Source organism: Arvicanthis niloticus, chromosome 8 (assembly GCF_011762505.2).
Source record: "Arvicanthis niloticus isolate mArvNil1 chromosome 8, mArvNil1.pat.X, whole genome shotgun sequence".
In the NCBI taxonomy this organism is placed as follows: Eukaryota; Metazoa; Chordata; class Mammalia; order Rodentia; family Muridae; genus Arvicanthis; species Arvicanthis niloticus.
The window spans coordinates 50,218,602-50,233,738 of record NC_047665.1 but is presented as its reverse complement, the minus strand read 5'-3'; the positions used below and the strand labels follow the sequence as shown (position 1 = coordinate 50,233,738).

The following is a 15,137-nucleotide window of genomic DNA, read 5'->3' as shown; positions in this document are numbered from 1 at the left end:
CAGCAGAGCTGGGAGCCTGAAAGAGCTGGTGATAGGCTGCTTTAAAAGGCTGATGAAAATGGTGGGGGAACCCCATCCCAGGCTGTAAAGTAGCAGAACTAGAATCGGGGCAGAAGTGCCATGAAGCAGAATCCAGAAAACATCATGTATTCCCCTCAGGAGCCACCATGAGAGAAGGCAAGGAGAAAATCTGAAAAGGTATGTTGTTGCTGACCCAGCTCAGACAGATGTACCAGTCTGAGGAGATGGGTGGGATCTCTTAGGCAGATCTGAATAGAGATGAAGTATTATCATTATGTAAAAGACTCCCCAGTAATGGTGGTTTTCTTCTCTGTTTTCTAGTGCTGTCTTTACCTGGACAAACCTGTTAGTGGTTGTGGTTGAACTTGATGGGTCAGAGCAGGAAGCCTTGGACTTGGTTCCCTTGGTAACCAATGTGGTCCTGGAAGAGCATTACCTGATTGTAGGAGTAGTGGTCGTGGTGGACATCGGTGTCATCCCCATCAACTCCCGGGGAGAGAAACAGCGGATGCACCTGCGAGACGGGTTCTTGGCAGACCAGCTGGACCCCATCTATGTGGCCTATAACATGTAGTCTCATCACTTTGGCTTCCACAGACTTCTCTACGGACATGACCGTTTTTCTTTCTTTCTTTCTTTTTCTCAGTGTCCACAGAGACATGCAGACACTCGGGCCACACTCAAAGGAGGAGCCTGATGCGGTGGGGTTTGGGGTAGGACTTCTAAGAGCAATCACCCTGGCATGGAGATGAAATGTGAATTTATGCTGGATTTCGCTCAGAAGGACTTTGGATCACTGCCTTCAGTTTGATGGAAAAGATCATTTTAAGAACTTTCTTTCCTTCCTTTTTTTTTTTTTTTAATTATTGGATAAGAAGTGCTCTCTTCGTAAATGTGGTATTTTGTTAAGCCGAAATAGCGATTAAAAAGAATATTCTACCCTTCAAATGGGTTCTTTTAAACAATTTATGTAGTGTGACAAAGAATTGTTTTTTTTTTTTTTCTGTTTTAATGTGTCATGGAATCTTACTGACATGGATCTGTTACTAATTTAAGCCATCCCTAGATCTCGCCCTTCTAGGAGAGTTTACTGAGGTACGAGAACCTTCCAGATAGCACCTTCCAATTAGATTTTAGCAGCTTTCTTTGTCAGAGACATGCTGAAGAAACAGAGGCCAGTTTATGGCCTTTGAAGTTAACATAGAATGAGAAACGATTATAAATAAGGTATTTCGGCAACTATCTTGCAGATATCTTTGTACTAAACTAAAAAGATAAAAATAAGTTAACTTCCTCGATATGTAATTATGTACAAAATGTTTAATTTATTTTGATCTCTTTAGAAGTATAAAAGAGAAACATTCAAGAATATTAAAGTCTTGTAATGTTTGCTAATATAAAAAAGTGTTGTATTATCTTGCGTGGATAGTATCACAACAAATATATATATATGAAATATAAATTCACTAATGAACAAAGGAGATTTAAAGTTTAAATGCAGAACTTGTCACTTGCATGGTGCGCCCTCCGCTGTATTCACACACACTTGGCCGTTTTCGAGCAATCACAGATCGCCAGGAACCCTGTCTTAGACCAGAGACCAGCAAGTGGAGTCACCACCGTCTCTGGGACGGTGAAGAGATCTAATGCTAACATGCACTATTTTTTCCTTTGCTGTGAGGACGACAGTGAATGCTTTCGTGCCAGCATGTGCCAGTGACATTGAGGGGCTCCAGGTTGGCAAACAGCACTGTTTTCTCAGCTGCAAGAATTTGTTGCATAATGTCAATTTTATTTTAGCATTTTTGTGTCACTTTTTATAATTTTTGTTGTTGTCCCTTGATATGAAAAGAATGACACCGTGTGGTCATTTGCACCAGGTGTCACTAATTTATCCCTTCCAGTGGCCAACGCGAGCAGATAAATGTCTAGAACACCTTTGAGGGAAAAGCTAGCTATATGTGATGTCTTCTTGACTGTGTAGACCCAGCCAACTCTGATCCTCTAATCTTGGGTACTTCCTAGCTTGGCCCTGAGTAGCCACTATTCCAGGGACTTAAAACAGCCAGGAGTTCTGCCAGCTTTATTCTTGTGCTAGGTGTTGGGGAACTGATCCCTGGTGATGTGTGCCTGTATTTTCATGCGCACAGCTTGGCCTCTATATCCTTGTCTGCATCTGACCAAGGAGAAGGTATCAGCAATACAAGACAATGTTTATTATGTAATTGCCACAGTATGGCTTCAGTGGCTCCCAGTGTGAGATAAGCCTAAAATTGTTGCTAGGCAGAAATGAGGTTCTTGATTGCTTTATGGGCAAGGTCTTTGCCTTAGTTACAGCCACCAACAGTAAGCCCTTTGCTAAAAGAGAGTTTTCTATGACTTCTGAGATCCAAGGCTGATTTGTATTGGTTTGTTATTAAGTGGCACATTTCTTTTAAAATTTACATGTGTAAAAGCATTCTTCATCTCCATGAATCATTTAATTTTTCAAATATTGTTTGCTCATTGCTATATGTTTCTGCATCTTTCAAATACACATTCCTATAGTTTGCAGCTTCCCAAGGGGGAAAATCCCTGCCACATTCAGAAAGAATTTTCTTGACACATGCATTTGCACCCCCATACAGCCTCCCCCCCCCAAAGGGAACTTAGTTTAGCATTTCAGATAGGATACTGATTGGTAAACATTATTAACAATGTGAAGGAAATCTTCCATCTGGCTGATGTGAGGAAGCAAAGCGAATTTAGATGTCACTCAAAACCTACTCTTAACTTTTCACCATATCAACTTCATACCCAAGGAGGGCGAAGGCTGCAGCACAGGTGCAAAAGCCGATCCCAGCAGGTCTCTTCTGCAGCCTGTCATCTGTGACATAAGACTTTAGGTTTGAAAGAGTTGGTGGACTGGGTTGGAAGCTTAGTTGTGCAAGAAAAAGGAAAGGAGATACTTAAGTACCACCAGTTTCAGCAATAAAGAAGGATCGTTGTGTATTAGAAATCGTACTGTAGATAAATCATTCATGAGAATGTTTTTTAAAAAAATGTTTGTCTTGTGACCATGTGCTTTTGGAGTCAGCCAAAACTGTGTAATCAACTTGCACAAAAAGAGGGTACACAATGAACATTGAGACACAGACCTAATCAAACAGGAGCAGATTCCTCATGGTGCTTGTTTATTATATATATTTAACCCTGCTTGACACTTTACCCAAGGGGATGGTCCCTTTATCAGTTGAATGTTAGCAGCGTTATTTCAGAGTGTGGTGACTGGTTAGAGAAAACTCATGTACTCAACCAATCACAGTTTCAAACAAAATTTTTATGTGCAAAGGACAGCAACCTTCTTGTATGTTCAACCACCAGTACGCTTTGTACATCTGTGATAACGCCTGTTTTATATTCAAATGAACAAATAAAAGCTTTTATTTTTGTTGCTCTGAAAATAGCAGTTTCTTAATTGGTACCCTGGAAAAAAAAAATGTCTGAGACAGACCACTTCCATGTCGGGAAGGAGGTGACTCCTGCTGGGACATGTATCTGATGACTCTGTTTACATGACTTGTTGCTTAACTTAGTACAGATGATCCTGCTTTGAATGACCTGTAAATCCTGATGTAGGCATTTCTAATTAACATCAGTTCCTATGGCAACAAATGTTTTGTGAAATGTGTTTTTTTTTATTCTTTTAAATATATATGAATATATTTGTTCACATTTCGCTGCAAGTGTACAGATTATTGGTAACTGTTTGGAACAGAGACTAAGCAGTGTCCTGCGTGTGAACCCTTCTTTTTGCTGTGTCACAGGGAACTTTGCATATCTGGACAGGCCATTGGCTGCCTATTCTTTCCAATTCAAACTGTCATTGTTCATTTAATAACCAAAAGTTCTATCTTTTGCTTAAGGACCTAGGGGTCTTAACAGTTTTGTCTTGGAAAAGCCGTGACTAGTTACCTGATCTTTAGCCTGATGCTTATCAAAAGGTCATCATGAGCCTAGGGAGATTGATTAGCTGGTCAAGCAGTTGCCACACAGCCTGACAACCTGAGTTTGATCCCTGGAACTCAAATGTAAGTAGCAGGAGAGAACTCCACAATGTTCTCTAACCTCCACAGGCACACCATTCTACACCCCCTATACACATCATGCATGGAAACAAGAATGTTAAAGATGGGTATAAAAACATGGGCTTCTAAGCCAAGCACTGGGAAGCAGAAGCAGGACTCCTGGGGCTCACCTGTTTGCCCAACCTTTGAGAACATTAACTCTGCATGCACATATCAAGATGGTTATCTCCTGAAGAGTGATAGCTGAGTTTAATGGCTGGTCTCCACACAGAAGTCAGAGCTAGTTCACAGGACTAGAACCGATGTGCATCTGTACAGAGCACCAGGTTAACTTAAAGCCTTTGTGTTAGAGTTCTACTTGCCTGGTTACATCTGAGATGCAGATGCTCATGCTGCTTTATGCAAAAGGTGTAAGACTTATCTGGCAGTATTGAGAAACAATCTCAATAAAAAAGATGCGTTTACAGAGACTCGGCTTTCTCAGATGGAAACCCTGATAACTGGTCAAGTAGATACCAGGTAAGTGAGAACTGTGCCTATGGAGGCCACTTCAGATCCAGCCTATGCTCTTGTGTATGCATGGATGTGTGCACATGTAGCATCTTTTAGTGTGGTGGTCTGCACACTCTGTGCCCTCTAGGACAACGTTACAGTCCTAAGGCATGTTCTGTAGCACTGCAGTTACTGATCAGTTGTTCTGTCCTAGGAATCCCCTGTGCTATCTCAGTATGCTGAGATCCAAAGGTATGTCCACCTACATGGAAACTATGGGTAAAATTCTGTAGAAGTTCTGGGATGAAAGCGGCACCCCTCAGCCTCTACGTGGGTTTGATAGCCACTGTAACTTGCTTCATCTGTAGGTAGACCTGATCCTTCCCCTCATTAATACTGTTTTCTATCTTATGCTAGAATGTCTTGATGGGATCCTTTATGACATGTTCCATAGTCCTTTATGGGTTATTTTTACATTATTAAAACCTCTGGAGATGTCATGTTCTCATGTCCCTGGGACAAATGTGCATCCACATCAAGGATGATAGATCCACTCAGTGGCTGACTCACTGGCTTTTTGATCTTTCCAGTTGATTATGTGAACAAACCAAGCAACATACAACCAATATTTTTGTTTCCCTCAGCAAATATTTTGATGTGGCACCAATGTTTGTGTGGGTTGTTATTTTACTATAATGATGTCTTTCCATGATGGACAAGGCCAAGTCACCTGGCTGTATTGAAGACTTGTGTCGTATCTTGACTTTGTTTCCCATAGTATACTCCATCTTGGCTCCTTTCCTTGAAATAAAACTAACTGACCTCGTATCTAACCTCTGCCAGACAATGGCTAGCTCATTTTCACTGAGTTCTGGCTTTCCAAGTAGAAACAGTAGAAATATATATAGGAGTTAGGCTTAATGGTGGACACCTTGTGTGAACTTGGTGAGATGGTGCCTGTTTCACCAAGGTTTATCCTAGAGGCAGTCTAAGAATGAAGAGCCATAGAGATAACATACCCCAGGTCACCTGGCTCCACGGCTCAGATGGGAGAGAGAGGTCCTTTTGCTTCCATGTCTGCTGTGTGTTAGCTATCTCCCAGGAGGAGTCATCAAATGACCCATGGAATGATAAAGTATGAACAGAAAGGAAGAAGGAATCAAAATGTTTAATTCAAGCTCTGTCTCTTTTGGATGTCAGTCAACACACACTAAAACTCCACTCCCCACACATACTGACTATTGCTGAGGATGTTGGATGAAGCATCCCTGACTCGAGACCAGGCCGTGGGCAATGAGGGAAGTTTCGGTTTGTCTGTTTCCAGTCCTGTCCAGCCTCAAAGTGTATTCATTTCTACAACAGGAAACAGATTACTTTCTGGGGAAGATCTGTCCTCTTTCCCCACAACGTGCAGGATTCTCCGAATTCATCTAATCAAATGTAAGTATGAAGCTGCTAGCTCACTAGCAGTACACTTGAAGGACCCCCGAGAACGGTGTGGGACCTGTCTAAGCTTAGGTGTACAAGTGAATGAACGGTGGTCCTGGGGGGAGTTGGTGGGAATCTCCTGATTGGTAGAGACAAGCAGCACTAGGTCATTTTTGGCTGCAGATAGCCCTTGTTTCTTCATTTAGAAGTGCAAAAGTGTATCATAGAAAGGATAATAACCCAGACCTCAAGTTTCCCAGAAAATAAGAGATTCCCAAAATTGTCAGCTTTCTTTTCTGACACCATAGTTTAGAAGTGCTCTGTCTTCTGGGGGCTGTTGAAAAGCAATTTGAAAGGCTCCTGTGATCCTCTGCAATGTAGATAATTAAACCTTCCATCTGACCCATCTAAAGTTCGAATCAAACATCTGGGCATTAGCATCCAAAAGGCTTGTTCTGTTTTGTAAATGATGACTTAAGTATGGCTTTCTACAAAAAAAGAGTTCCTTAGATGTGGCAGAGAGATCTGGAAGCAGCCCCTCTGGTTTTCCAGGTTGTCCAAAAAGACACAAATTCTCAGCCTCTATTCTCTGTTTCAATGGCTCCTTGACATTTTGTCAATAAAAACCATAGGGCAGTTGGATAACACAGAAAGAATCCTTACTGTGTCTTAAAAGTCCCTCACTAGAGGTGAAGGTGGGGTTCAAAGAGCACATGACTTCAGAATGCTTGACAATCTACGGATACTGATTATCACCTAAAGGATCCATCTTTCAAGTTGTCTTCAACCAACAAGTTATATAGGGAGGGGAACAAGATGGCCCATCAATTCAGAGTTTAGTGTCACCCCTGTGGTCAGTCTTGTCTCATATTCATGGTGTTGGTTTTCTCCTTAGGATCTCCTCTGTGAAGGTTCACAAACACCAAGGCCACTAAATCTTGCATCTGGATCAAAGGTTAACTTGGAGCAAACAAACCATTATCGGTATGTATGTGTAGAGACCGCTTAGGTAGAAATGATACATTTGAAGAAGAGGGTAACAGAAATGTATCTCCATTACTTGTTGGTCAATAGCTCAACATTTACACGTGGGCTATTAGGGGAAAGGCAGATCATTTTGTACTGTAAGACTCTAGCGAGCAGAGCCTTACTTTACCAGAGACCCCCTGAGTGAACCATTCGGAGATGAGAGAGATTGCTTCAAAATGCAAGAGGAATTTTTAATGTTCCAGCATGCGGGGCCATCCTGCATCCCAAAAGGAGAGGCGGCCCCACACAGCTTGTTCAGCGGACATTTATACAGTCTCTAGGGGTAGCAGCCATTAGGCACAATGTGATTGGCAGAACAGTGACTTTTTAAACTGGTCTTTAGGGGATGAGGCAAAGACCTCCCTTGTCTGTAGGTGACAAGGGCCTTCCCCACCTGCAGGTGGTTCCCCTTCTATGAGGTCTGAGGAATGTTAATCAGCCTCTCCCTTCTTCCTCTGACTGTTAATCCACCAAGTGTCCTCTGACAGAAGAATGTTAATTAGCCTCTCCCATGGGGGGGGGGCAAGTGTTCCAAAGTTTCTCTTCAGTACAAAGAATACATTTTTAAATGGGAATTGAGTCATTTATGGCTCAAATTTGTTCAAATGTGGCATTTCTGAAGCAGTCACTGAGATGGTTTTGTTTAGGTTAACCATTTATATTACCTCTGATGTGTCTTACCAGTGTTGGTGAGTACAAACTAACTATGGAACAAGATCCTTACCATCCCTCCCCCTAACCCAGCAATGCAGCCTGCACCACTTCACACCATCGTGGTTTCTTTATGGCTTATCTTGGTAGATCACTGGCTGAGCACACATGTACTGTTGCTCTGGAATCACGACAAACGGAAATGGTATGATATTGTCTGGGTGCTTCATAGTCCTTGTTTTTTTAGGCAGCCTGCAATTTTGAACATCCTACTTTTACTTATATTTATTTATTTTTAATTATTTTATTTATTTACATTCTAGTCATTGCCCCCCAGGACCCCCCAGTGCCTCATCCCATTTCTCCTCCTCTTTGCCTCCAGGAGGGTGTTCCCTCCACCCTTCCCTGGGGTCTCAAGTCTCTCAAGGATTAAGTTCATCTTCTCCCACTGAGGCCACACCAGGCAGAGAGCTCTGATTATATATACATACTTTTGTCTGCTGCCTGATTGGTGGCTCAGTGTCTGTGAGCTCCCAGGGATCTGGGTTAGTTGAGACTGCTGGTCTTCCGATGGGGTCGCCCTCCCCTTCAGCTTCTTCCATCCTTCCTCTAGTTCAGCCATGGAGGTCCCCAACTTCAGTCCAATGGTTGGGTATAAGTATCTGCATCTGTCTCAGTCAGCTGCTGGTAGGGCCTCTCAGAAGACAGCCATGTTAGGCTCCTCTCTGTAAGCACATCATAGCATAGTCAGGCCTTGGTGCCCCCCCCCCCCCCCAATGAGATGGATCCCGAGTTGGGCCGGTGTCTTGAGCAAGTCGGGCAGGGTTGTAGTATCCTCGAGGGGAAGAGGAGCGACAGATCTGGATTGACCTTGGGAAGAGAGTATCCAGAGATGGAGGGTTTAACATTCAATTGCTCTTTAATGATGCACAGCAAACAATATATTATCACCAATGCTAAAGCTATTGCCACAACAAGGTATTGCCACATTTTTTATTCATCCCACGTACCATCTCTATCCAACACAAATAATAAATTGCTAATTATCAAAGAAATAAGCATAACAACAAGTACATCATTCATTCATGGGTTATACGACCTGAATCCTTATGATGGTTTCAGGTTCAGGTCCGGGAGTCTAGGAAGGTGGTCGCTGGCTGCGGCTTCCAGCTATTTTGACTTCGAAGGGTGCTTGACCATGAAGCAGGGGGCGTGGTCGATGCTGTCGGTCTCTCTGTTGTCATAGAATTTCAATGAGGAGGCCTGTTGGGGGGGATCATGTTAGGCAGTCATGGCTACCAGTGTGTGATGTTGTACTCTGGCTGGGCTCCTCTTTTTATGCCCGATTTGACGTCACTGCTGATGTTCATGGCCAATAGCCATTCTCGTCTGGTTATCCCTGGGCTCTTGCCCCATTACAGCTGGTTATCACACTTATTGAAAATAATTTGGTTTTGTGCACAAATATTTTGATTCATAAGGTTTCAAAACAACTTCTGGTTATCACAGCACTTCAAAACAACTTCACTTCAAACTTGTTTTCTTTCCTATTATAATACGGAGTCAGTCCTGTTAAGGGCCTGCTCCTTACAGCCGGTCATTGGACTGCCTTTCTTTTAGCCTCTTCTCCATTTTTGTCTCTGCAGTTCTTTTAGATAGGAACAACTATGTGTCAGAAATTTTGACTGTGCATTAGTAACCCAGTCCCTCCACTTGAGGCCCTGTCTATCTACTGGAGGTGAACTCTTCAAGCTCCCTTTCCCCAGTATTGAGTATTTTGGCTAAGGTCACCCCCACTGAGTCCTGAGAGTCTCTCACCTCCTGGGGCTCTGGAACTTTCTAGAGGCTCCTCCCTGGCTCCCCCCTCCCTGAGGTTGCTTATTTCCATTCATTCTCCTGGCCCTCTGGCCTGCTCTCCTATCCATCCCCCCTCAATACCTGATACTGTTCCCCTTTTTCCTCCCCTCTCCCACCCTGTAGCTCCTGTTCTCTTTCCTAAGTTGCCTATCTCTTGGGTTGCCCCCATTTGTGTTTTCTTTATTGTTTCTATTTCCATTTTTAGTTCTTGGACGGTTTTGTTTAATACTTTACTTGCTTGCTTGTATTTTCCTTTATTTCTTTAAGGGATTTACTTGTTTCTTCTTAAAGGGCTTCTACCTGTTTGCCTGTGGTTTTCTATATTTCTGTAATGGAGTTACTTATATCCTCCTTAATGGCCTTTATCATCTTCATGAGATGGAATTTTAAGACATTCATTATATTGCTTTTAAGTGTCTTAGAGTAGCCTCGGCTTACAATGGTGGGAGAACTGGGTTCTGATGGCACCAAATTGCATTGCATTCTGTCCCTTATGATCTTGTGTTTGCCTCTCACCATATGGTTATCTCTGGTGTTAACAGGCTTGGGTGTCTCTGACTGGAGCTGGCCTCCTTGGAGGTAGATAGTACTGTCTTTGGTTAGGGTGGGCCTTCTGTGTTCATGGTTACTGTGGACCTCCTGGGAGGCAGACAGTCTGTAGGGTGTGGGAGGGTATCAGACCACAGTAGAGAAGAAGACCAGAATGAACATAGAGCTTGGCAGGGCAGAAAGGTACCAAGTCAGCTGGGGTTTGTGGATATTCTAGCTGGTATGGGTATTTGGGCAAGAGTCTCACCTGTGTACTTAGTTACTTCGGACTTCCTAGGAGGCACGCAGGCTGTATGGCATGGGAGGATATTGGGCAGTTGATTTGGCCTAAGTGGGGAAGCCATATCCTACTTTTATTATGACATCATATCATTCATTTCCTGTGTGGTAAGTGCATATTTTCAATGGATTTCAAAACTTAAGATTAATAACTCAAATATTAAATACATCTGTCATTCTGACAAATAATTACCTTTAAATACTTCATATTTCATCTACAACAACTACATAAAAAAAAGTACAAATACCTCCCAAAGAATTTTTTCATGCTATTGGTACTCTTAATTTATTTATTTATTTTTTTTACTTTTATAAGGATAGTTGATAGTTGTATGTTTAAATAATGTTGTGCCAGGTTATCATATTTTTTCTGAAAAGTAGTTCATAACCCTTGAACTTCACAGAAAATATTACAAATGGATTTTTTTTTTTTTACTTTTTTGCAGTGCTGGGATGGTGCCATTTGTGATAAAATATCTGGCTAGCTTTAATTTTTATTTTTCTTTTTTTGTTTTGTTTTTTTTTTTGCATTTTTATTGGATATTTTATTTACATTTCAGATTCCATCCCCTTTCCCCATCCCCGCCCCCCAGAAAACCCCTATCCCATGCCCCCTTTTTCTTTTTGCTTTTACATACTTTTTAAAAATGTTCATCAAAGGCTTTATAAGTTTGATAATGCTCAATCAGAAGTGTAACCCACTAACCAACCTAGATATATCAACTATCTTTGACTGGTGGAGACACATGAACATCTGCCTCCATGTCCCCCCCTCCCCTTTCTCTCTCTCATTACCTAGCTTCTTCTCTCCTTCTTCTCCTCCTCTCCTTACTCCTTCTCTTCCTCTCGGTACTCCTCCCACCTTAGCTCCTCCTACATATCACCCTTCCTGTTAAAATAAAACTTTTCTCTCAAAACACAATTTGAGCCGATTTGTACCAGTGAGGTACAAGATAGTCCTAATACCCAGTCCTTCATTTTGTTGACTAACCAGAACCTCTGTCATCTCTCCTAAGACACTTAGTTCTCAACCTGGCTTTTTTCTTGGCTTTAGAATAAATGTCAGCTGAAAACCATCCACTCAAATCTTTTCTCTCAAAGTAAATAGCCAGGATTGGCTATGAGACTATAAGTTTTCAACCCTATCAGAAATCCAGAATGACTGAGTTAACTAAAATTATGGGAAGCACAAAGCATAGCTTCTAAAACTTAGCCAATTTATAGAGACCGCTGAACACCTGGACACTCCCTATACTACAAAAGTTGGAGCATTTGATCTTCAGCCTTCTGGCCCAGGATCATCTGACAGACCTTAGTGATGCAGAATTATTAAGGGCCGATTACTCTGTCTAGGCAGATATAATCAGTCAACTATTCTGCAAGTGTGTCCTTTTCTGGAGAGTAATTTGTCTGTAAATGAAAAGAGGCAATTCTTGCCTAGTGGCTGTCACCACACAACTGGAGTAACTCCAAAGATGCTGAATTTCTTCTTAGAATCCAAGACAGGAAGCTGTCAGGAGCAGACAGGTCTCTAATCAAAATGAACATTAATATAGAAATCTTTATAATGTCAATTCTATGGACTTCTGACGTTTTGAAAACCAACTATCCATGTAAGGTAATCTGGACTGACTGTTGTCTGTTAACTCCTCTCAGCTATTTCTAAATAAAATATAGAAAACACCCTAACAATAAACTCCAAGCCATGAATTTGCTATAGTCCCTTAACTCACAGGCTAACCATCTCAAATCAGTTGAAAAAGTTAAAGAAGGACTGGATCTAGGCCTTGTATTCCTAAATGTATTATACAGACACAGTGCCCATGAGAGTATCAATATTCATCTCACTTTTATGTCAATAAGAAGCTTGTACCAATGAAAACCTTAAATTTGAAATCAAAGTAAATTTTGTACTATTTAAGAAATTATAACTTCATCTTGATAATATTTATACAGATTTCTACCAATAAGTTATGGCTATGCAATAAGTCCTAGCTAATCCTCCCTATTCCCACAAAACCACTACTTTTCCCTAGAAAGACAGCCCAATATTAACCACCTTAGTCCCCAAACCCAGGGAATAGGGGCAATGACTCTTCATTAACTTCTTCAAGCTGATTACAGGCTTTGAGATATTAGAAGAAGGGTGGGGGGAAGAGTAAATTGATAAGCCTCTGACGTTGTGTCTTCACTGCATCCAGCTGGAATTCCAGGACCTCAGAGGTTTGAGCAGATCTGCTCAGCTTGCTTGATGAGTAGATACACCAAGGCTATGTATTCTGCAATATACAATTCTCAAAACAAATTTTAGTATCAAGATAATTTTTTAGAGGCCTGACATTTTATTAAAGATGTTGGTTCTAACAGCTTTTCTCTTTTTTTCCCTTTTTTATTGGATATAATATTTACATTTCAATTTTATCCCCTTACCCCATTCCCCCCACCACCCAGGAACCCCTTATCTCATCCCCCACTCCTCCTGCTTCTATGAGGGTGTGCCCCTACCTACCCCCCACTCCCACCTCCCCACCCTGAGATTCCCCACCCCCCACTCAGTGTTCAGCCTTCATGGGACCAAAGATCTCCCCTCCCACCTATGCCCAACAAGGCCATCCTCCCCTTCATATACAGCTGGAGTCATGGGTCCCTCCCTATGTGCTCCTAGGCTGGTGGTTTAGACCCTGGGGAGCTCTGGTTGGTTGGTATTGTTGCTCTCCTCATGGGGCCACCAACCCTTTCGGCTCCTTCAGTCTTCTCTCTAACTTCTCCATTTGGAACCCTTGATCAGATTAATGGTTAGATGTGAGTATCTGCCTCTGGGTACGTCAGACTTTGGGGGACCTCTAAGGAGTCAGCCTTATCAAGCTTCTCTCAGCTTGCACTTTCCCTTCCATATCAGCGTCTATTTTTAGTGACTGCACATGGGATGAATACCCAGGTGGAATGGTCTCCATACAACCTCTCCTTCAGTTTCTGTCCCACACTTTGTCTCCATATTTGCTCGCTTGGGTATTTTGTTACTCCTTCTAAGTAAGACCTAGGCATCCACACTTGTTCTTCCTTCTTCATGAGCTTCATGTGGTCTGTTAGTTGAATCTTTGTTGTTTCAAACTTTTGGGCTAATAACTGCTTATCAGTGAGTAAATACTATGTGTGTTCTTTTGTGATTGGGTTACCTCACTCAGGATGATATTTTCTAGTTCCATCCATTTACCTAAGAATTTCTTAAATTCATTATTTTTAATAGCTGAGTAATACTCCATTGTCGGTCACGACTTGTCCAGCAAGTTTCTTTATGTGGGTGCCCCTTGCATTTGGGGCATAGATGTTCAGAATTGAGAGTTCATCTGATACATTTGTCCTTTGATGAGTATAAAGTGTCCTTCCTTATCTTCTTTGTTTACGTTTGGTTGAAAATCAATTTTATTTGATATTAGAAAGGCTACTCCAGCTTGTTTCTTGAGACCATTTGCATGGAAGATTGCTTTCCATCCTTTTACTCTGAGGTAGTGTCTGTCTTTGTCACAGAGGTGTGTTTCCTGTATGCAGCAAAATTCTGGGTCTTGTTTATGTATCCAGTCTACTAGCCTATGTCTTTTTATTGGAGAATTGAGTCCATTGATATTAAGAGATATTAAGGAAAAATGATTGTTGCTTCCTGTCACTTTTGTTATTATAGGTGGAATTATGTTTGTGTAACTATCTTCTTTTGGGGTTTTTGGAAGATTACTTTCTTGTTTTTTTTCTTTGTTGTAATTTCCCTCCTTGTGTTAGAGTTTTCCATCCATTATCCTTTGAAGTGCTGGATTTGTGGGAAGATACTGTGTGAATTAGGTTTTGTCATGGGATATCTTAGTTTCTCCATCAATAGTGATTGAGAGTTTTGCTGGGTATAGTAGTCTGGGCTGGCATTTGTGTTCTCTTAGGGTCTGTATGACATCTGTCTAGGATCTTCTGGCTTTTATAGTCTCTGGTGAGAAGTCTGGTGTAATTCTTATAGGTCTGCCTTTATATGTTACTTTACCTTTTTCCCTTACTGCTTTTAGTATTTTTTCTTTGTTTTGTATATTTGATGTTTTATTATGTGATAGGAGGTATTTTTTTCTGATCAAGTCTATTTGGGGTTCTGTAGGCTTCTTGTATATTTAAGGACATCTCTTTCTTTAGGTTAGGGAAGTTTTCCTCTATAATTTTGTTGAAGATATTTACTGGCCCTTTAACTTGGGAGTCTTCACCCTCATTTATACCTATTATCCTTAGGTTTGGCCTTCTCATTGTGCCCTGGATTTCCTGGATGTTTTGGGTTAGGGGCTTTTGGCTTTTTGCATTTCGTGGTTTTTTTTTTTTTTTTTTTTTTTTTTTTTTTTTTTTTTTGTGTGTGTGTGTGTGTGTGTCAGTGTTTTCCATGGTATCTTCTACACATGAGATTCTCTCTTCTATATCGTATTCTGTTGGTGATGCTTGCATCTATGACTCCTGGTCTTTTTCTTAGGTTTTCTATCTCCAGGGTAGTCTCCCTTTGAGATTTCTTTATTGTTTCTACTTCCATTTTTAGATCCTGGACGGTTTTGTTTAATTCCTTCACCTGTTTGGTTGTGTTTTCTTGCACTTCTTTAAGGGATTTTTGTGTTTCCCCTTTAAGGGTTTCTATCTGTTTACCTGTGTTCTCCTCAAATTCTTTGAGAGTGTTATTTATGACCTTCTTAAAGTCCTCTATCATCATCATTAGAAGTGATTTTAATTCTGTATCCTGCTTTTCCAGTT

General features: G+C 41.3%; 1 protein-coding gene across 6 annotated transcripts in view; it reads left to right on the top strand.

Moving 5' to 3' along the window:
- Nucleotides 1–3,464, top strand: part of Dip2c (disco interacting protein 2 homolog C) — a 395,546-nt gene extending 392,082 nt beyond the window's left edge. For all 6 annotated transcript variants that reach the window (XM_076939382.1, XM_034510935.3, XM_076939383.1 and 3 more), the window contains one exon: nt 343–3,464. In XM_076939382.1, the coding sequence (XP_076795497.1) occupies nt 343–595 (253 nt within the window). In that variant the 3' untranslated portion in view covers nt 596–3,464. The remainder of the gene's footprint in view (nt 1–342) is intronic.
- The last annotated feature ends 11,673 nt before the right edge of the window (nt 3,465–15,137 follow it).